Here is a 21,780-nt window from a genome sequence, read left to right on the forward strand (position 1 = left end):
CAATCCACAAACGCAAAAACAATCAGAATGCTGTGTTTCAACTAGTGAGCTTGGATAGAACACATTCTTGAAAAAAAATGTTTGGGTTGACTTCCGCTTTAAGAACTTACTAACAAAGAATAGTGTTTGCTCAACTTTTCATTATATGTTGATAATGATATTCACTTATGTGAAGACATTTCAATAATTGGGAAACGGGTATATATTTATTTCTATATGGCTCTGCCAGTGTTTACATTTTGAGATAATCATTTCTATAAAATTCCTAGAAAATCACAATGTCCTAGTGAGCCATTTTTAGAAAGGGCCCGCAGGCTACTCGTGGTCCTTGGGGGCTACTTGGTGACCCCTGCAAAAGAGTTTTGTCAGCAAGATTTTGTGGAGAAAAAAAATAAAAATCCCTCCTCCAAAACATGATAGGTCTATCTTTACAGGGAACTTGTCAATGTTCCTTTCAAAGCAATAGAAAAAAAGGGAAATGCGGCAGCACAATTCTGTTGTGTAGCAATTTTAATTTACATGACATTGTCAACTTGCATTACATTTAGTGCAAATAATAACACTTCTGATGTACAACTTACACACGTACAAAGTGTGTGGATTAGTGACGTTACAAAATTAAAAACAATAGCTATATTCTTCGGTGGACATGGTGCGTAGATCTTATTATAAACATCCAAAATCCTTCTTAAGATCTGCCAACTAAAGGGCAATCGCCCCAACAATAAAAAAAAAAACAAACAAAAAAAAAAAAAATCAAATTTGATGACAACGCTAACAAATGCAAAACAACCCAGAGTTGTTTTGAATGTTGAGGTATGATCATGATGTGAAATGCTGAACCTCCCACCCACGTCCCCAACCACACATAAACTCACTTGCCATCACTGTTGATAAAAGCACATGTGGTGGTTGTATAGCAACAATGACCAGACTCGTGCTGGTGTCTAAGGCATCCCCGGGCGTAGTTATTATCAGTCACTGTGCACTGTCGTGTGCCACACGAAATGTAATAGCGCTGGAATGCTAAATTTAAGGTGAAGGTGACATACTCAATGTGCACGTAGACAAAAATAATTGAGTTGAGACATTGATTCGGCTGACTTAAGGTCGGGGGCGGGGGGGATGCATTAAAAATCAAGAAACCTACTTAACACTCGATTAAATATCGGAATCTTTACACCACGAGCCGCTACGGCAACCAAACGGCCGCCGGGTGCGAGCATCTAAGTTGCGACATAGCATCAATTGTCAATGAGACATCTACCGACATCTATTTCAAGCGTTTTAACAGTCAATTCACATTTGTCACTTTGGTAAACTAAGTGTGGTTTGTCGGTACAATACGTTGTGTCCCACGGTTGCTCTCCGGAAGAAGCCGTACAAATATAAAGATTTTGGAGAGAGAAACACGGTCAAAAAGCTTCAGGCGCTCGCCCTCCATCGGACCGCGGGCTGGGTCGTCACCAGAGGAGCGGAAAGCGAAAAACACACTCGCTCACTCACTCACTCACTCACTCTTTTCTCTCTTTAGCAGCAGCAAACAAGTAGCGTCAATGCTATCAGTTAGCCCCAAAAGACAACAAGTATGTAATCATAAGAAATGTACAAAACAATCTACAAAATAAACACAAAAGCGAATAACAATCAGTTGAAAACCACTGAGGAGGAAACCTTATGTATAAAAAGGACCCACAGATGTTAAGCTGGAAGGACAAATACTGATGGACTTAAGCAACACGAGCAGTCTCTCGTGTTCAAGGGGGTCGTCCGTGGTTGTCCTGGGCGGGACACATGTTTTGCGCGCTGTCGTCTTCCCGAGGATCAGCCTTTATCTCCTGAAGGAAGACCGAAGTCAACACAGCAAAGAATAAAAATCGATGGATTTCATCAAACAGTGGCCGGCGCACCGCATGGATACGAACAATGATGTTGGTCGCTAAGTAACGCGTTACTCCCAAATGTGCATATCTACCAGTAACGACTAATCTAACGTGTTACTTTTTCCAGTCAAGTAATCAGACTCAAATATTGTATTTTCAGGACTATAAGCCACTATTTTTCCGCCCACTTTTTGACCACTGTGGCTTTTAACGCGACGGCTTCAAAGTCGTCAAGACAAAGTCTCATCACATCCGACCAATGAAATTACCGAACATATCACAGTAGACCAATGAAACCAACTTTTTTTTTTTTTTTTTTTTTTTTTTTAAATACCGGTGTTGAAAAACAAAAATAGTATTGAGACGTTTCTGACACTGAAATATCACGGTATCCCGTGTAACGCTAATTGCACAACATTAACTCATTAACTGCCAGATATTTTCAGACCCTCTTTTACCCTAACGTTTAAAAAAAATGTGAAAAAAATATAAATACATTTCTGGGATTGGATGGCTGGACTGTGAAAAGACAACTAAATTTGTCAATGGCAGTGAATGAGTTAATAGTTAAATATGTTGAGTAAAAACAGACTGCCTTTATTTGATATCTTATTTAAAAATGTATTTATGTTAAGTCTAGAAAGACAACATTTTTTTGCACTAAAAAAAAAGTAGCCCATTTGTTACGTGAAATCCAGAAAAGACTCATTGTTTTATTTTTCTAAATAAAAGTAGAGACAAAAAAGGTTATCTTTATTTTATTTTTGATAAAACCAAACTTTATTCTTAAATGTCACTGTTATGAATGCACTTCCAACTAAGTGGCAAAACCGGGTGTCAGGTAGGTTTGTCGCTACCTGTTGAATGTAACTTTTACAGTAACTTGCAATCTGACTTTGTTAATTTTAAAATGAATCAGTAAAGTAACTAAGTCACTTTTTCAAAGTAACTGTGGCAACACATTTTTTTGTATGTACATCGGGGCGTTACCTCTCAAAATAGGATGGCCTTCCCCGAAGTCTTCTCCTGGACGTAGGAGGTGAAACGTTTGAGGAACTTGGGATACTCTCTCTTAGCGACGGCTCTGAGCACCGAGGCTGGGGCCCAACCACCGGGATTTACTGCGGCGCGAGGGGAAACGTCAACATCGGTCAACGCGCACAGCATGCATATCCACCTCAAATGACAAATCGAAATACAGGAGAGAGAAATCCTGCGTGCAGTGACACGCTCTCACCATTGGCCACATAGGTGATTTTACACAGGATGTTGTCCCTGCTTATCTCTTTATCGCCCTCTGGTGGACTGACCAGAGTTTGACAGATCATGGCAACGTTGATTTTGGCTCGAACGCACCGATTGGAGGGCTGAAAAGACAAACCAACATTGAATAAGGCACCGTTAGTGTCATCCAATAGTTCACTTGATATTTCCTACATGAACCTGATCGACAGACAGGCCTCATTGAGTCAGTGCATTTGCAAATGGGTGAAGTCAAATCAAACTGTAAATGGGTTTCCACTTGTACAGCGCTTTTCCACCTACAGAGCTCTCAAAGCGCTTCACACCGACTCCTCATCCACCGACTGATGACGCAGCATCAGGAGCAACTCGGGGTTCAGTGTCTTGCTCAAGGACACTTTGGCATGGTTACAAGGGCCCGGAGAGTGAACTTAACAGACACTATATCGCCATTGAATACATTTTCGTGAATGAAATTAAATAGAAATCAGAGCTAGCCCTAACCCTAGCCCACTAACACCTCCCCCCCCCCCCCCCCGCCCTGTTTATAAAGCTAACTACAGCAAAAATGTCCTTTGTTTGAGTCTTTGGCAATTAATTTCATACGTGGGCTTTTGGGGGTTATTTTAAATGTGCAGAAGAAAGAAGGTGGAATAGTCGTTTGGGAATTGTAGTTTACTTTATTATACTATACTTAGGGACTTTTTTTTAAATAATGCACTCAAATACTTCCTATATAATAAAAAAAAGGAACGGGAGGGTTCATCAAAAATATAGAAAAAAAAGAAATGACATTTTACTGGTAATGTAAACAACTTCACATTTCATATACAATTATGAACCTCATTTTTGAATGTCATGTGGGTTTTCAAAATGTGGCCCTTGAGCCAACAAGTTCGATTTTTATTTTTTGAAGGAAAGTTGTTTATTCCCATTATCGAAAAACAAAGAACCTACTTTAGATACATCCTCTAGCATAGCTTTCACACAAGTTGATGTTGGGAACAGCGGCAGTCGTGTACTGTGAACTTACAGCCGCATTTTCGTGGTCCACTGAGAAGTTGCACACCAACCAAGTGTCAGGATCGTTTTCATTGGTTGCCAGAATCTTCCTGATGGCTGACAAGTACAACACGTCTCTCTGAGAGGCCGGCCACACCCTCTGCGGCGGAGTCAAAGTCAGAATGAGCATGATTTGCACACAACATAAGGAGTCAAGAAGTAAAAGAAAAGCTCGGAGGAGGTCAGATTTACCTTGTGCGTCTGATAAACTATGATGGCGTTGTCGGAGAGTGTTTCCACCACGTTGAAGTTTTCAATGGTGGCTAAGGAAGTGACCACAGTTGAGTATTATGCATGGGATGACTTGAACAGAGCAAATATCGCATTTTCACTACCATAAGGTGCACTTCACCGTCTTACATTTTCTCCATTGTGCATCGAGTTGCACAATCGGTTTCAAGCTAATGTATGTTTTGCCATGCCTGCGCCCAATAATACGGTGCGCCGCATGTCTGTGTTAAATATACAAACATAGCACCGTGACTGAGGCTTGCGCCTTTAAATACTTATGGTCGCGAAAATACGGGGGTGTTGACTTGAACTTACTCTCCCAGTCCAAGCGCACTGCGGTATCCCAAAAGTAGTGGCACACCTCGTGCCCCGTCACCCCTTTGACAGAATGCGTCGCCTTGAGGGGATCCAACACGATACCGTTCTCTTCCACTTCTCTTCTGTACACCTGGAAAATATTGCGACACACACGTCAAACATCGTATGCAGGATGGGCCAAAGTAAGTAAATAATGGCACCGAGCACTTATTCTATGTCAGACTTACAGGTCAGTCTCAAAAAATATTGCCAAAATCAGCAGTATTAAAATAAAATAAAAAAACACCTGAAATATTTCTGTTGGTGTGGAATGAATCTTAAAATATATGAAAGTTTAATTTTTATCATTACATTATGGAAAATAATGAACTTTATTGCAATATGCAAATTTTTTTTAGAAGGAGCTGTATTTCTTTTTTGCCTTAACTACCAGCGGCTGGTAACGGCATACTTCACGACTATCGATACTTTGACAAAGGGACTGTATTGGTCCCATACCTGGTATCTGTACGCTTTTCGGCAAATAGCTAAAGCTCCACAGACAAAAAACCTGAGTTGCAAAAAAAAAAAAGCTGACCGTGAATATTTCATTTTTTATAATTATTTTTTAAAGAGAACTCTTATATCACTCTGTGCAAGTTTCGACTTGGTATTTATCAAATAGTTGGCTGCGCATGACTTCTCAGGTCAACAAACAAGAGACGACTCCTACGCAGCTTCTCACCTTCATCTCTCCTTCCTCGATGACCAGCTGCCAGTTGGCATCTCCGCCCACATCCTGGAGCGAGTACGTCATGTGATTCTGCACCATCTCCTCCACCTAGGAGACAAGAGGCTTCTTAATTGCAGTTATTGTGGTTCACATTTCTTGTTAGTCTGAAACAGAGTGCTTATTTTTCTGGGGAAAAAAAAAAGGCGATTTCCCTTAATAACTAATACTGTCTGCGGGATCATGGACAGTAAAATATTGTTGCCAATCAACCTTGTTGGTTTCCATTTTGATATTTTTTTTTTGTCAGTGTAAATCAGGTTTAAAATGTTGTATTTTTTCTCATGTTATCATTAAAGTAGACACTTAAAACTGTATTTTATGCCCTCGCTCGTAGTTTTCGTTTTTTCTTTTGTTACAGTGAAAAGTTTTAGGTTTGCATCAGTGTTCAATAAACCGTGCCGCTGGCACCCAGTAGCTGGAATGTTATCGCAGAGGTGTTGGGAATTTGTCGAGCAAACAGAGTCAGTGGGCAGTAACCAAATATACACAATATTGTGCACGGCGAGTTATTGAAATAATGACTCAACACTTGAACCTGTTGAAGGTTCAACAATTCATTCAAGTTCACAATGAGGCGTGTTTACCAATGCGCACGAGTTAAGCAGGAAGAGAAAAAGAACGACATTTTACGAGCTCAGACAGTCAGTCTAGATTTTTCTACCGACTGGAATGACGTCATGTTGTGAACACGAATTTATCAGGAAGGTTCAGTCGGAAGTGATTTTTTTTTTTTTTTTTTTTTTTCCTGCTCATGCTCTCTTGGACTATAAAGTGTACGTGCCCTTGCACATACAAGGGCCCTCCAAATTACCTGAATGCTGAATCTGTGAATGTCATCTGAAGCACTGACTAGCTCGACAGAGGACAGGGAAGAGCAATGACTACGTGCCTGTGCAGCAAGGAGATATTAGAAAGAGAAAAGAATGACAAAGCGAGCGAAGCACCAAAAGCAGAAAGCCAAGGGAATCAATCATCAGCTGCTCGAAAAGGAAAAAGTTGGATTATTTTGGTTAAACGGCGGCCACGCCAAGGCTAGCGCATAAGTGATGGAGGAGCTTTAAAGGCATGGGAGAAGATGAGGATGAATGGGTGTTGAACCTTGGTCGCGAATCGGTGCGTGCTGATGCTCGAGTAGACGTCGCCGGGGGGAACGGGAGTCAGTCGAGGGATCCGGACCTTTTCGGACTGGCACTGAGGAATACGAGTTTCATGAGAGACAACAATAAGACATTTTGGTGACGACGTATAACATGCAAGTGGTGAACACGGCAAGTTCACAACACCAGAAACGCGCTCAAATAAAGTAAACTAATATGTATATGAATAAGAAAGGCATGGTTGCACAAGACTACATCCTACATATATAAATAAATTGTAATTAATGATGGCATTAATTGTCCCTTAACATATTTTTTGGCACCGATTTAAAAAAAGTGTCTTTACTTTTGGTCTAGCACATCGGATTTACTAAATTTGACCAATAAAAGCTTGCGCAATACAGATTTTACCACGCGCTCTCTGACTTATAGCCATGATGTCTTAGGAAAAAAATTAATAATAATTATCACCTGTTGCTGATATTAACCCTTAATTCATAAATATGACTATACATATAATATATGGCTAATATAATATAACCTATTATATTATTGTTATTATGAAAACCTGGTGTTCTAGAGAAATAAAGAAAACAACGAAAATCTAGAAAAATCTAGAAAAGTTGACTACTTGCGTCTCTGATTTTCGTCGACTCAAGTGCCAACATGGAAGTAAACTAAAAAAAAAAAAAAACTAAAATCACAACTATCTTTTGTATAGCACCGACTATATGAACAAAACCTCAATTCAACAAATTCAAAGAACTCCAAAGTGATTCAGCCCATGATGCGCTCACAAGTGTCGTTAATAAACACAAACAAGCAAGCCAAACAAAACTGTGACCTGTGTTCTGGGTGCAAAGACCTCAGAGGCAGACTGTCAACTATGAATCCAATGTATTGCTCGGGCCCCCCGGAGGGATACAATACATATAACACCAGTCGTGCATTCTGATGCAATCATCCAAGACTTTGTGTGCTCGGGGAGCACTGGGGGAGCCCGGGTGTCTTGTTCAGGGCACCTCAACAATGGATAAGGGGAATGCAGAGGGGAAACGTTCCCTTCCCTTGCCCATTTAACTTATTGAACTTGCCCTTCAACCACACACTGTTGGCCAAAGTTTGACGAGTGCACAAAATGGAGGCACAGCAGAAAAGACTGAAATGGTGAGTATGACATGAAGACGGGCTCAAACGTGTGTGTCGTTAATGCGTCATCGGAAAGGGTGACGCAGATCAACAACGCACCTGCTCTTCGATCTTGTCTTGTCTGTCGAGCGCGGCTTCAACCGCATCAAAGAACTCGTCCTCATTGATCAAACTGTTGGGCCCCTCCTGGAAACGCAGGCCAACAATCAGTATTGTGGGGATTACAAAATAAACATATCAGGTGCAAGAATTTTTTTTGGTTTTTTTTCATCAATGTAATTCCATCTCGCCTCATAGTCCGGGCCTCCATAGTGTGACTTTTTCTTCAGTTCATGCACAGCAGATTTATAGGCATCTTCGACCCTCCTCCTTTTCTCCAGCTCCTAAGAACAACAACAGAAGAAAAAAAATGAATGAAAAGGTTGTGTGTGTGTGTTTTTAAATGATGCAGTACGTGGACAATATAATGTGGGCCAAGAGCTTTTTCTCAACTCATCTTAACTTGATAGCACTCTTTAAAGCGGAAGTCAACCCAAAAATATTTTTTTAAGAATATGTTCTATGCAGGCCCACTAGTTGAAACACAACAGTGTGATTAATGTTGTGTTTGTGGAATATCCACCTGTTTTTAGCAATCTCCGGGGGCGGCCATTTTGTCACTTCTGTCCACTGAAAATGACATCACACACCCTGAGGCCTCAGATGCGGACCAATCATAGCTCAGCTTCAGAAAACAGATGAGCCGTGATTGGGCGTTACCTGAGCCCTGAGGGTCTGTGATGTCATTTTCTGTCGACAAAAGTGACAAAATGGCCACCGCCACAGAGGGCTAAAAACGGGTGGATTTTGATGCTCAACTCCTATTTCATATTAATCATATTGCCTTGTTTCAACTAGTGGGGCTGCATAGGACATATGTAAATTGGCCAAATTGCGATCATGACACAATTGTGCAAAATTCTTAAGCCCACAGCCAGAATTAGGCAAAAGATTTACTTGGTTCTTTGACTTGACTCTTGGTTAATAATCAGGCACTCCTGAGACCCAAATATCCATATCTAACCTTCAATTGTTTATTAATAGACGATACACTTTTGTCCCAATCCGATACTTGGGTTGCGACCCGATACGCATTGCGATGCTTAAATATATATATTAAAAAATGAGGCACATATTTCCAAACTTTTAACTTAACTCATTCACTGCCAAGGACATTTATTTGTCTTTTCACAGTCCGGCCATTCAATACCAGGAACTTACCGGTATATATATTTTTCAAACGTTAGGTTAAAAGAAGGCTTGAAAATGTTTGGCAGTGAATCAGTTAAGTGCCACTTGTCATTTATTCAAGTGTCATGACTGAAAAGTGCATAAAATGTTCCAGTAACTGCTCCCGATACACAGGAGTGCAATTAATAAAAAGCTCAACTTGAAGGGCCTCAAATGTTCCAAAAGTATGTTATAGCGGTTAAACCTCATGTTTTAATCTCTGTCAGAGGCAAACCAAGAGACTTCAGGCAAACGTGTGAAAACGATACCACAATGGCCAGCTAAAGATGTCACAATACTGTCTGCGTTGCCGCTTTTAAAACACAAGAACCTGACAAACCAGTCAAATAATTCTGCTTTTACACAGATAATGAGAGCAACTAAAATTTCTTGTACATTTACTGTGACCCCAGTTGAGCCGAAGAACTGTACCGGTACTTAAAAAGCAGCCTACTTTTCAGACAAAAATTCACACAAGAAGCTACAGCCGCCATCAAGCACTTCACAAACCAGACTGAGCCGCCATAAGAACATAAAGTGTGTTTGTTGTCAGGTGTCCCCCACTCGCCACAAAACAAACATGGAAGTACAGCCGTTCTACTCTTAGCCTCAGCCATTAGGAGACCTACTTTGAAGAAGAGGCTGCAGGTCTGTAAAGGTATCCAGTGTTGCGTCTGGTACTTGAGCACCTCTGACCGCCGCTGTGGTTTCCACAAACTTAACCAAGATGTTCGAGCAGTCATTTTTCCAATTCAGTTTCTCGCACGGCCGCACTTGGCTAGCTAATTCTTCTCCCTTACTCCCCAATGGCAGCGAAATCTCACACTTTAAACAACATTTAGGTAAGAATTAGTTAGTTTCACTTGAGCGGTCGAAGACACTCCGATCTCTATCCCGGGCTCTTGTACGGTTTAGGGTTGGGCAGCTAGCCATTGCACAGGAACTGGTTTGACAACATGAGCAGAGTCGATCAAGAGCAAAGAGCATTCCTGTGCTGACGCACACACACGCAGGTCTCTAAAGTTCAAGCCAAAAACAACGAATGTGTGTCTTATCGGCTTATCGCGCTGCTGCCTTGATGCTTACTGAGGGCAACGCGTGCACTTGCGCGTAAATGTGCGAGTCTCTTAACAGTCCTGCTTGCAAAACATTGATATGTTCCAGCTTTGTATCTTGCAATCATGTCAAGGGCCCAAAGTGTTGCATCAGACCTTTAGCACCTGAACACAAAGGCCAACGGCAGGTGAGAAGTGTTTCACACCTTACTCAGCAAAGCCTGCTGGAACGCCCATTCAGGAAATGGTGCGCCAATGCAGACTCTAACCATGTGTGCACAAAAATACCTGCAGGAAGTGAAAAATGAAATAAGAGAGAGCTATAAGAAATTGCGCTTGTTCGTAAAGACTTTTTAAAAGATTTTGGAGTGTGGGAATTTTTGTGAAATTAGTGGTCATTGCGGTTGGACCCGATTGGGCCAGTCACACAATTTCTTTTCTTGTTCTAGCATTTCTTTATTGACCTTGCAAAAAAGTTGAAACAAGGCATTCTGATAAATATCGCGTTTGCGGAATAAGCGTTAATCCACCCATTTTTGGCCTACTCGGGGGACGGCCAGTTTGTCACTCCTGTGGACTGAAAATGACATCACAACTACTCAGGGCTCAGGTAACGACCAATCACGGCTGACCTCTTTTCCGACGCTGAGCCGTGATTGGTCGTTACCCGAGCCCTGAGCAGTTGTGATGTCATTCTCAGTCGACAGAAGTAACAAAATGGCCACCCGCACAGATTGCTAAAAACAGGTGGATTTGGCTGCTCAAGTCATATTTCACAAAGGCAATATTAATCAGAATAAGATAAGATAAGATAAGAATGCCTTTATTGATCCCACAGTGGGGAAATTTTCGTTGTTACAGTAGCAAAGATATAGGTCACACAGGGGCGGCGGCATAATGTGGCCATTAATGTATAACATTGACGGCAAACATTTAGAATCAAACCTATGTAGATATACGCAGTAACATGTGTATATACACATGTGTATACACACCAACCTACATCTACATAAAAAATATGAGGAACACTCATTTCGGCCTGTACATAGTACAGAGGAAAAAATACTCTAAGTGACAGTGCTGCAGTGCTGTAGTGAAATGTAAGGAACAGCATTGGATAAAAATAAAACTAGACTAACAGTAGTGGGGAATGTTGAGTATTGCACGGTATTACAGTAGTGGGGAATATTGGGTATTGCACGATACGAGCTCATAATTGCCGTGTTTTCAACTAGTGGGCCTGCTGGGAACATATTCTTGAAAAAAAATGTCTTTGGGTTGATTTCCCCCCCCTTTAATAAACCAAACACTTCATATTGAATTGATTGATGAAGAGTTTGGACTTTTGTGCTGTGCCTCAGTACCTTGTCCAGCCTTTTCTGCCAGCTGTCTTCACGTTTGACCATCAGCTCAATGCAGTGCGACAAAGTGGACAGAATGCCCGCTGTGGTGGCCTTGAAGGTGATGGCCTCTCCCTTGAAGTCGATGCCGTTGATGCCTTTGGGACTGGCGGGGGCGAACACTGACACAGGCAAGCAAAAAAAATAAAAATAAATAAACAAGCCAACGTGACAGCTACCTCACAACTTGATTGGATGACATTTTATGATTAAAGTCATTTATCGATCGAAAGGACACTAACGTTTCTCTTTGCTGCCGTTATTGTTGTAGCAACATTCACCGTCTGGCCTTGAGGCGGCAGGGAAGTCATCTTCATCCTCCTCCACTATTGGGACCAACAAGTTAATTAGTACAAAATACCAGTATTGGCTTAGCTATATGTGCACAATGCGACACAAGATTCAAAGCCTGACGCGACAAAGTGCTCGTTGCATGCTCGTTGCGTGCTTGTATTGATTTTCTTTTTTTTTTTTCTTTTTGCCAGCAACTCTTTGGTTTTCTGTACTACTTTAATATCGAGTCTAAATGTCACTTCTGTAAACATAAACATTAAAAGAGGAACAATTTGAAAAGGAATGATCCCTTAATGCGATAGGTTACTACCTCTGTCCCTGTGAAACTCGTCTTTGGAGACAGCATCGGCGCAGGAGTCAAAATATTTCTGCAACGTGTCCACTTGTCGGCAAAGAATGTCCCGGAAGGTCTCCATTTCTGCCAATTTCTCACACAGCCTGTGTCCCTTCTGAACAAGACGACGCCATTTTAGGTTTGGGAGCATTGCGTAACTTCTAATTGCCCGATGGAGCATGTACCCACCTTGAAAGAGGAGGCGGACGTGGCCGACAAGGCACTGGCTGCTGAAGTGAGAGACAACATGGACCCATGACGCCTCAGACTCGATTCTGACCCATACCCGGACTCCGCCTGGGGAAATGGAGAGACAGCAACAAGGAGGCAGGGGAGAGTGCAATTATAAATAGAGTATAAAAAGTAAGACCGGTGGGGAAAGGAGAGGCTGAGAGACTGGACACATTAAGCGGTGTGCTTCCAAGGTCCGCAGCTCACACAAAGAAGACAGAGGGAGTGTGGAACACTGAGCAATGCTGAGCTGGACAAGAGCAGGACCTCCACCTACACAGCCAAACACTAGAGAAACAATGGGAATGACAAATATGCACCAACCTAGCAGCGCCAGCACTGAGAATGTGAAAATAAAGCCTACTCTGAGATATATAGCGAAGAGTCTCTCGGGAATAAAAAAAAAAGTTTCAGATTCGTAAACTCCGCTGATAAGCACAAATGTGTTAAAAGGGGCATTTTATGGAAAATTGACTGTTTATTTTTTTTGTTTACAACTATGTGGGTCTCTGGAGTGCCTACTTCCCTATCAAGTACAAACTAAACAACAAAGTCAGTCTTATCTGACCCTTTTTGTGAAAACGAGTCTGTAAACTCACTGTTCTGCATTTTCAGTTACCGTGTAAATGACACAATAATCACCCCCACGCCGAATTTCTCTACCAATGACATGATCAGCTCAGCACCATTTTCAAGCCACGGCCTGACTACATTGTCTGCAATTCTATGCGACAGTCGAAAAAATAAGCAGAGCTGCACCGGGTTTTGTTGGACGCCCTGATTAGCATGAGCTGAGCATTAGCTTGTGGTTGGATTTTTGCGTTTTCCAATGTATCCGGTTGCACGATTCGCCACATACCGTCCTGTGCAAAACACGTACGTCTAATTTTGTAATTTTGTTTTTTAAATTTTCACGTTAATGTAAATGGAAAAAAAAAAACATCAGCATTTGTGCTTCACAGGACAGCGACGATATGCGGATTCACATACACTTTGCAGTTGGTATTCACTTGAAACTTGTGGCTCTGCTCAGCATACCACCCGATAGCGCCGCCCCTTGTCGTCATGGCAACATGATCCAATATTCGCCATTTCGCAAAGGCAGTATATGGGGCATCAGTTCGCTCATTTGCATGAGACAGAGATGACCCATCAGAACAGGCTGATTTCAACAAGATCAAAAATAAGGTGTGTTAAGTGTATGTAACACGTGAGAACTATTTTAAATTGTGATAAAAAATACATAATGCCTCTTTTAAAAGATCACCAACGGGGACGCCACTGATGCCTGCATCCCACATGTTGCCACTGATTCCAATATGCAGAGAGGAAAGTCGTGACGCAACCTGCACAAGCGTGTACGGAGTGGAGAGCAATTGACGCCAAGTAGAAAACACACCACGGAGTTGTCATAGTGATCCTCACAGTTATACACTATTATATTCCCTTCTATGTTGTTAATGATATTTTCCGCAGTTATGCTCACAGAAAAAGTACGATTGATAAATTTGACTTGTGAGCTAAAATACGATAAATTATTCAGATTAGTCTTGGGCATTTTTTTTTTTAAACTGCAGTAAATGCATTCATTATATATTTAAGGGCTGACGGCCTGCTTGTTTCAATATGATCAGAACATTCAGCTTTTTTTTTCAGCTACATCACGAATAATTACCTGTGATGAAAAAAAATGAAAAAATGAAAAATGAAAAACAAGCAAAGCATTGGTTGTGAAGGACGTACAGAAAGGGCCCAACTCTTATCCCAGCACAGTAGCATTACTTTTGAGAATAACATGTCAAGTTAATATAACCTTACACATAAAGCTCATGAAATCAAACTGAGATTGAGGAAAAAGCTCAAAGCTACATAACGGATAAAAGCGACAACAACAACGTGGTTGCAATTCTAAAGACAATTGTTCCATAATTGTAAGGAAGAGGACATGCAGAATAAGCAGCGCAAAATTCAAGAGTTCTGTCAGAGTGAAGGGGCGGCATGCCAGCATGAAATGAGCCCACCATTCGACCATTCCAGCAGCCAAAGCAGAGGAGGACACTGCTGCAGTCCCGACGGCTCGCTGGCCCCAACATGGCCCAGACCTTTCCTCCAGACACACACCCTAGTTTGTTCTGACAGTTCAGACGCTCCAGTCCAGTACTCCAGTTTCCCCGGACACACCTCAAGAAGCAAGAGGAAGCGGCGGCGACCAAGAAGAAAAGCAATACAATCAGCCGGCCTTGTTAAATAGAGACAGCATCAACATAGCCGGGGGGGTGGGGTGGGGGTGGGCGGGGGAAATCGCTTTGTTTTGCGGTAGCAGAGACATGGATGAGGTTGCAATGAAAAAAAAATCCCCAGGAGAGTCAGTTCGGATGGAGCCACACACGCATGCACGCAGTCCACTATGGCTGCATAAATTCATCACACAAGACCACACACCCTGATGTGTGAAATCTTTGCATCCTGCCCGGCTGTATGTGCAGCATCCACTGCTGGCCCAGTGAGTGTGCGAGTGCGCGAGCGCGAGCCAGGGACAAACTCCATTTGCAAGTACGCATGCATTAGAGAGGAAGATGAGAGCCGTCTGGCTCTGTTTGGGTAGTAAAACCTATCATGGGTGGGCGAAGGATGCAGCCTACCCGAGTCAAGCAGAAAAAGAGGGAGGCCGGGGGGACGGACGGACCAGATTTAAGAGCTTCTTCTGCTTTACTTGTTTTACTCGTTTCATCTGTGCTTGTTTTGATTAGTTCAAATCCAACTTAAAAATGCAACAGTGCCAGCCAGCAGCCAGAAGCAGTGGGGGGTTCAAAAAAATAAATTAAATGAAAAAAACTACTACCGTACACCCCTTGGAGCACGACAAAATGGAGCAGTCGGGATGGAGCGTTTTATGTGTCCCTTATGATTTAGATTGCTGTGAGAACAAGAGCTTAAAAATGTATTATTCAACAAGAGGAGCACTTGAAGTCATTAAATGTAGCACAACTTTTCACACTACCAAGACAAATTGCTTGACTGGTTTTGACAAGTAAGCATATGCTTTAAAAAAAAAAAAAAACATTTTAAATTATGCTTGTGCGAAATAGAATGGAGAAACAAGACACTAATAGTTGCTGCAGTTGTATTTTTAAAAACGAAAAAAAAGGGGGCCGTCCACCGAAGCTTGACGCAAGTCTTGTTTTGTCCAGCGAGGGGCAGTGCAGACAAGCTCGGCAATCACAACCTGCAGGTAATTGTTTGCGGGGTTATTGCAGGGCACAGTTCAAACAACCCAGGAATACTCACACACTGCCACTAATGGACCAGGGACCTGCGGGCAGTCACACACAGCCGACTTGCTAAAAGTCAGCAGCAATGTCAGCTAACCAGTGAAGCTGGCCTGATGAGAATCCACAAAATAGTCATCACTTTTACATGTGGTGCCTGCCTTTTTGACTTACATTATGTTAGCTTTAGGTGTGCAAAAGAGAACCACACATGTTCACAATGCTATTCAAACATCCATACGTATGAATATGAACACTATGGCTGTAAACCAAAATTATATCTTGGTGTAATTTAGATTTCAATGGCATACTAAGGTATTGGTCCTCAAATCTATGTAAATACAAATGTAGTGTTGTATAAAAAACACAATGTACCCACTAACGTCCAAATATGAATGAAACTGCACCAGAAATGTCAAGTATACAAGTTATACAAATAAAAGAGCCCAGTTGAAACTAGTCAGTCATTTGAATGAGAAAGATTGCAACAACTTGATTATTTGAAGAAAGGGACACATTTCTTGGCCCATGTTGAGAAGTACTGCTATATACGTACAAAATTTGCAAATTTACACAAATTATACTGTCATCTGTGTTCTAAACACCCCCCAAAAAATCTGTAACAGACGCAAATCCTTCCATTTCAGATGCATTTTATCACTGTACAGACGTTTTTATCACCGACTTTAGGGTAAGCGCTGAGATTCACAAGTTACATTGCAATGCAATTTTGTATTGATTATTTGCGCATATCAGGTAATACAAAGATTCTTTATAAAAAGCTACAGTATAAAAGCATTAACTTTCAGCTGCTCACCAAATACCAAACTCCTCAAATGTGTTCATTTTTTTGCTTTTTCGCAAATCCTTTCATTGCATAGATATATGCGCGTTAAAGGACAAAATGTACACTGTACATGTGTTTCAAACTGCAAGGTTATCCAAGAGTAGACTTACAGGAAGATCTCAGCCTGTGTGAACTAAATCTAATTACCGTACACACAAAATTAAAAATAAACTTTAACACACCCACACCAACAACAACACACCACATATTAAAAGGTTATGAATCATAATGTGCCCAAGGACGGTTAAACATGGCCCCAGTAAGCTATGGCAACATATTTTACAACATTGATGTTGGCAAACTAATAGTTAGGGAGCAGCTGCCGAGACTCCACTGACTGGGAATACCCCCATCTCGCACACGCTCAGATTGCTCACATTCCCGAGGAAAGGGAAAGACAGAAAGAGGGAGTGTCAATGCAAGCAAGCATCTGTCCCAGGCGTGCCACACCCATCTTCTCAGTGATTAACCGGATAGCCAGAGCCCGGATTGATTATGAGTAATAGAAGAATATGAGTCAATGAGATCTGCGGAACCGGCATATATTCAATATATTCTTGATGCGACGACAACTCTGGTTACCATCAATGCCCCTGACATGCTGATGAGAAGGCCCAAAATTGCAATGAGGATCTGTATGTAGCATTAACCCCGGAACAATAACGTTAAAATTAGTAACACCATCACAACGTCGGGTACATTCAACCCGATTGCAGTATCCCGGATAAAATACCGTTTTCATGAATCTGTGTAAAAGTACAACACTGTATACCAAATTGGAAGTTGACTTCTTTAATTTCACAACACAAAAAAATCACATAAAAAATAGTTCGTGTTCTAGGGTTAATTACCTTAGCAGGGCGTCACAAGAATGACGCTTGAAACCCAGCCAGTCAGTGGAGAACATGTACCGTAACCGCAAAGGATTTGGAAGAACGCTACAAAATTCAAAGCCTTTCAAGGTGTCTCAGTCACTGCCAGCTGTTTTCAAAGCAGAACTCCCAATACAGGCAGCCTTTTAGAGAACTTTTACTGATCATTAAAGGCCTACATACTACTGTGCTGTGTGACAATATAACCTACCAAAAGAAAGAACAGACATTCGTGCACTCTCTTCTTTTACCAGGAAAATACTGTTTACGGCTTTTTACGATCTGGATTAATCAGTGGTAGAAAACGGGTTGGTTTCCAACCAAAAAGCACAGACAATAAGATTTTTGTGAACACATGCCAAGCAGAACAGTGACTTTGATATTTTTTTTTTTTTGCTTTTGTGTTCACCTCAAATTGTAAAAGAACAAAAACAAGACGGAATGGGCTACTGATAGCTACAGATATACAACTAAGAGACGCACCATGAGTGACATGAACTGCATAGTCTTTTCTCTCAATCACGACACACACTTTCTACTACCTACCACGGCATATAATGTTTCAATGATATATATACTTATTCTGGTCAAGTGCTAGGTGCCTACATTTGTGACTTCCAACATGTCGACATTTCTCTCTTCGAGATTCAAAGCCTGATCTTTTATCTTCTACTCAAAGACGGTGCTAATCTCAAATCCTGTCATTAAAGTGCTTTACAAAACGTGAAAAAGACGAAGATTTAAGAAAATGTGAGGAGAGTTTGCCTCCTTCCACTCACCTTGTGCAACTCAATGGACTCGATCCACTGGAGTCTGTGCTCGGGATCTTCAGCTCGGAGGTACCACACGCTGTCGTTGACACTGATGTCAAACCGACATTCGTCAAACTCATGGGGCTGCAGGGAACAAATGCAAAACAAGTTCAGCAAATGGCAAGAACCAAATATTTTACGGTGCCAAAAAGTGTAATTGTAAAATTTCTGCTAATGCTGCAAGTTGAGGAATCATCACAAAGGCCTGCTATGCCGCATTCAAAGTTGTCTGTTATGACAATGGCTGCCTAGCAATGACATGTGCATTCAATTTTTACCACACAATAAACAAGAATGTTAATGAAAACCTGATGTCTTATTCAGTGAACACAACTTTAAATAACAACTAAATAGAATCTTGGAGCTTGCCTTCACTTGACCGCGGGGTCGTCACAACCTCACCTCCTACATTCAGCCCAAATCCTTCAACTATTTCGCTCCCCCTTCCTGCAATGTGCCCCACCCACCTCCAGACACCAAGCACACAAGGCACCCAAACAAACACGTGAACTAAAATTCCACCGTTTCCTCTGAGATTGGAATTTGACCGTTGCACTCGGCAGGCGAGAGGTGTGCTCCGCGAAGGCTCCTAATATGAAATCAGACGCGGTAGACTGGATTCTCCTCGGCTGACACGGCTGTCAGCTGACGCGACCTCATGTTGTCCACGTTTAACTAGATTTGCTCATATGGCACTCGTGCCTTTTTTTTTGCCGGCCGACAACAGCAACATACAGTTGCACACAAAACAGAAACCCTGAACCTGAATATTTCTTAATCTAATCCTGCTCTGTTACAGGAACCCATAAATATCCATTAGGAGCAGGTCGAAATATATGATCTGTCCGCAGGAGGGGGCACAGTAGTAACCTCTAGTGCATCCAGCCGTGAGACCATTTCAGGTTCTAAGGATCTTACCGAGTTTTATCCGACACAGCCCATAAAACCCTATTTTTATAGTCCACTTTATACATCTTTTCATCTGCCTGGGCATTCTCATTCCCCTTGTGAAAGCCCTAACGTATAGCTGAGCTCCACTCATGTCTTGTGTACACTCGACTGCGGCATCCTTGCAGTTAGTAGGGTTGGGCGAAGCCACAACGGGGTAAAAAAAAAAAAAAAAAAAATATTAAAATACACTTAACAACAACAGACAAAAATATGCCTAATGAGTTGGCGAGTGGCGCACAAAATTAAGCTTAGAATGTTTAATGTGTAAAGACGCTACTTTAATGACTGCTTTTAATTTTGCTTGAAAATTGTATTGAATAATTATAACTATATGCACCATATCTACACACGTACTGTTTTATTGAAACAAGACAAAATGCATTTTCTCAATGAATGAAAAATATTATAGAACAAAGCTGAGGTTAGCGTGATGGCTTGGCTCTTGGCAAGCATTCCAGATTCAGATGTGGCTCTTTTGAGAAATTAATTGCACACGCCTGGGATAAACAGTTCAGAAACTGGGCAGAAGGATGTTCCAGAGACAAACTGTGTCCATAATAAAACCTTAAAATGTACAGGTAACATTTAAACACATTTTCACAGTCACACTAATATAAAAAACAAGTTAAATGATTTCCAATAAAAGGTAAAAACAGTAAGATGATCTCTCCTTAATGAGACACAATTTTTGTCACTACGGCAACTGCTATACTGCAATAAATTCATGTCGGCTTCTCTGGGCATCATCCCACTTTTCGTCTTCGCCAAAGAAAAAAAAAATACATGCATTCGATGATTTGGTCATTTTGGTTTGCTTTTAAATTGTGCAACCTCTTCCGAATTCAAATTTTGAGGTTTCACGATACTAAATCACTCCATTAAAAAAAATGAATGAACTAGAATGAGCTCCGACCTCTGCCGAACAACAAAAAAAAAATCTCAACACAAACTTTCATTTCAATTGGCTTAAGCTTTGGCATAATGCTGCTGAATGAAAACAAGCAGAAAAGAAAACACGACCCTCATGTGAGAGGATTTAAAGTGTTAACAGTGTGTGGTGGGAATGGTAAGAGAAGAGGCTTGTTGATGCATTCCTGGGAACATATGCGACAGACCCCTAGACAGCAATGACATTAGATGTTAGACTGGTAGTCAGTATGTAGTGGCTGAGTGGGCCATAGTGCATGGTTTACTGGGCAGTGTGTACAATAAAGCTTGGAAAAATCCGACAGTAAGGTAATTACAAAACAGTAGTCTGGCCTACAAAACATATTCACGTTGAGAACTATTTAATCCTACTGCACATCTCACAGTAAAACAAATTGTTTGGCTTCTGTGCAAGGTGGTGGTATGTCCATGAAAAAAAATCCACTAAGTATTTACCAGAGTGTGGAATAGTAGCTTCTTTGAAAACAAAAACTGTGAGGTCCGAATATGGGAAGAGTGTAAACAGTATGTAAATAGTAAGGAGCATGTGATTGACTGCATGTTGCTATCCCACCTGTTATCTTCAAATCTGAACAGCAAGTTAATCTTTACCACTCTATCTTCAGAAATGGATTAAGGAATAACTATGCTGGTGAGTGGACCAAAACACTGGCACCACCTGGAGCACTAGAGCATTAATTGTATTTACTTCCTCGGGGCTAAAAACTTCCGCTTATTCTCCTTTCTGGCTTGACAACACACTCGAGTGACAATCCGCCCCCCCCCCTCAATATACTTACTGTGATGACAGCCTTACTGAGGCACAAAGAGCCCCTGCAGCCATATTCCCGTTCATCCTCTGACTTGTAGTAGCTCAAAGTGTTGTTCTTTAAAACGACCCATCGGTCCTGCCATCCGTGTATGTAATTGGTCCACTATAAACAAACAAGCACCGTTACTAAGTTTACAGTTCGCAAGCATGACGTACGAAAATAATGATAATAATAATAACAATAATAATAATAATAATAATAATAACCTTGCTCAGCACGCCTCCGAACTCCACAGGTTGTGCGGATTCTGGTTCCACATCTTCGTCTGAACCGGACGCTGAGCTCTTTTCGGACATTTAAATCCAAGATTCAAAAGAACTTAAGTGTTTTTATTAATCAGCAGAGCACTCTCGCTCAACACTAACTTAATAAACCTCTCGAACGCAGCAGAACCTGCTTGCTCTAAGAAATAAACTCAAAAGTCAACCTCCCCGTCAGCACTATGGCGTTATCTGCCTGTTAACGTTGAGGGGGGGAAAAAAACCCACTTGTGCAGAAAAATGACGATCCAACCCCGACCACTCGCTTTTGCAGGATTTGTTTTGAAAATGACGTCGACTAGCACTAACACAAGCTAGTTAGCGTCAACGGTTAGCTGTCAAATGTTAACTTGACTCGTAACTTGTGACTGTTCCAATGCGCGCCGCCCGCAAACGACTTGCTACCGAAAGAATGGTCGATGAAGGCCTCCGCGTTACCGCCGTTACGTTACCTGAAATAAGAAGCTACAAATGACGATGAAAGGGACCGCATTGCTGCTTTATTTCCGTGGTTTTGTTAGCAACAGCCACTCGCTTGTCATTTTGGTTCGAGGGGGAGGAGCCGCAGCCACGCTTTACTGTGTACCTGAAAGAGACAAGCGTCGAGCTAGCGTGGATATGTAGCGGAAGTCTATAGAAAGCGTCTTTCAAAACATTGTGCTAAATTCCGTA

The 21,780-nt window shown here is 41.6% G+C and overlaps 1 protein-coding gene across 5 annotated transcripts; it reads right to left on the reverse strand.

Annotated features, from left to right (window-relative positions):
- Positions 1-492: 492 nt before the first annotated feature.
- Positions 493-21,695, reverse strand: LOC147146977 (ceramide transfer protein-like). 5 transcript variants are annotated; one of them, XM_086031534.1, is made up of 18 exons: positions 21,055-21,692; positions 20,816-20,950; positions 18,105-18,221; positions 12,296-12,403; positions 12,083-12,221; positions 11,721-11,804; positions 11,443-11,600; positions 8,045-8,137; positions 7,854-7,940; positions 6,607-6,699; positions 6,320-6,397; positions 5,461-5,556; positions 4,734-4,866; positions 4,380-4,450; positions 4,159-4,287; positions 3,121-3,250; positions 2,874-3,004; positions 493-1,838 (listed from the first exon to the last, which is right to left on the reverse strand). In XM_086031534.1, the coding sequence occupies exons 1-17, from the start codon at positions 21,142-21,144 to the stop codon at positions 2,877-2,879; spliced, it is 1,869 nt and encodes a 622-aa protein (XP_085887660.1). In that variant the 5' UTR covers positions 21,145-21,692; the 3' UTR covers positions 493-1,838; positions 2,874-2,876. The 5 variants fall into 5 exon arrangements, with proteins under 5 accessions (XP_085887660.1, XP_085887662.1, XP_085887663.1 ...); XM_086031536.1 differs by lacking the exon at positions 6,320-6,397 and having other exon boundaries at positions 21,055-21,689; XM_086031535.1 differs by lacking the exon at positions 493-1,838 and having other exon boundaries at positions 2,873-3,004; positions 21,055-21,695.
- Between the last annotated feature and the right edge of the window lie 85 nt (positions 21,696-21,780).

The sequence above is a fragment of the Filicampus tigris genome, chromosome 5 (genome assembly GCF_054856515.1).
Source record: "Filicampus tigris isolate MCC_2025a chromosome 5, RoL_Ftig_1.0, whole genome shotgun sequence".
Taxonomy (NCBI): Eukaryota; Metazoa; Chordata; class Actinopteri; order Syngnathiformes; family Syngnathidae; genus Filicampus; species Filicampus tigris.

Excerpts from the sequence above, each read along its gene's own strand:
- LOC147146977 (XM_086031534.1), bottom strand. The coding sequence starts at position 21,144 with ATGTCCGAAAAGAGCTCAGCGTCCGGTTCAGACGAAGATGTGGAACCA. Across the intron at positions 4,451-4,733 it reads AGTGCGCTTGGACTGGGAGA|CCACCATTGAAAACTTCAAC; the intron begins GTAAGTTCAAGT and ends TCACTTCCTTAG. Across the intron at positions 4,288-4,379 it reads TAGTTTATCAGACGCACAAG|AGGGTGTGGCCGGCCTCTCA; the intron begins GTAAATCTGACC and ends ACTCCGCCGCAG.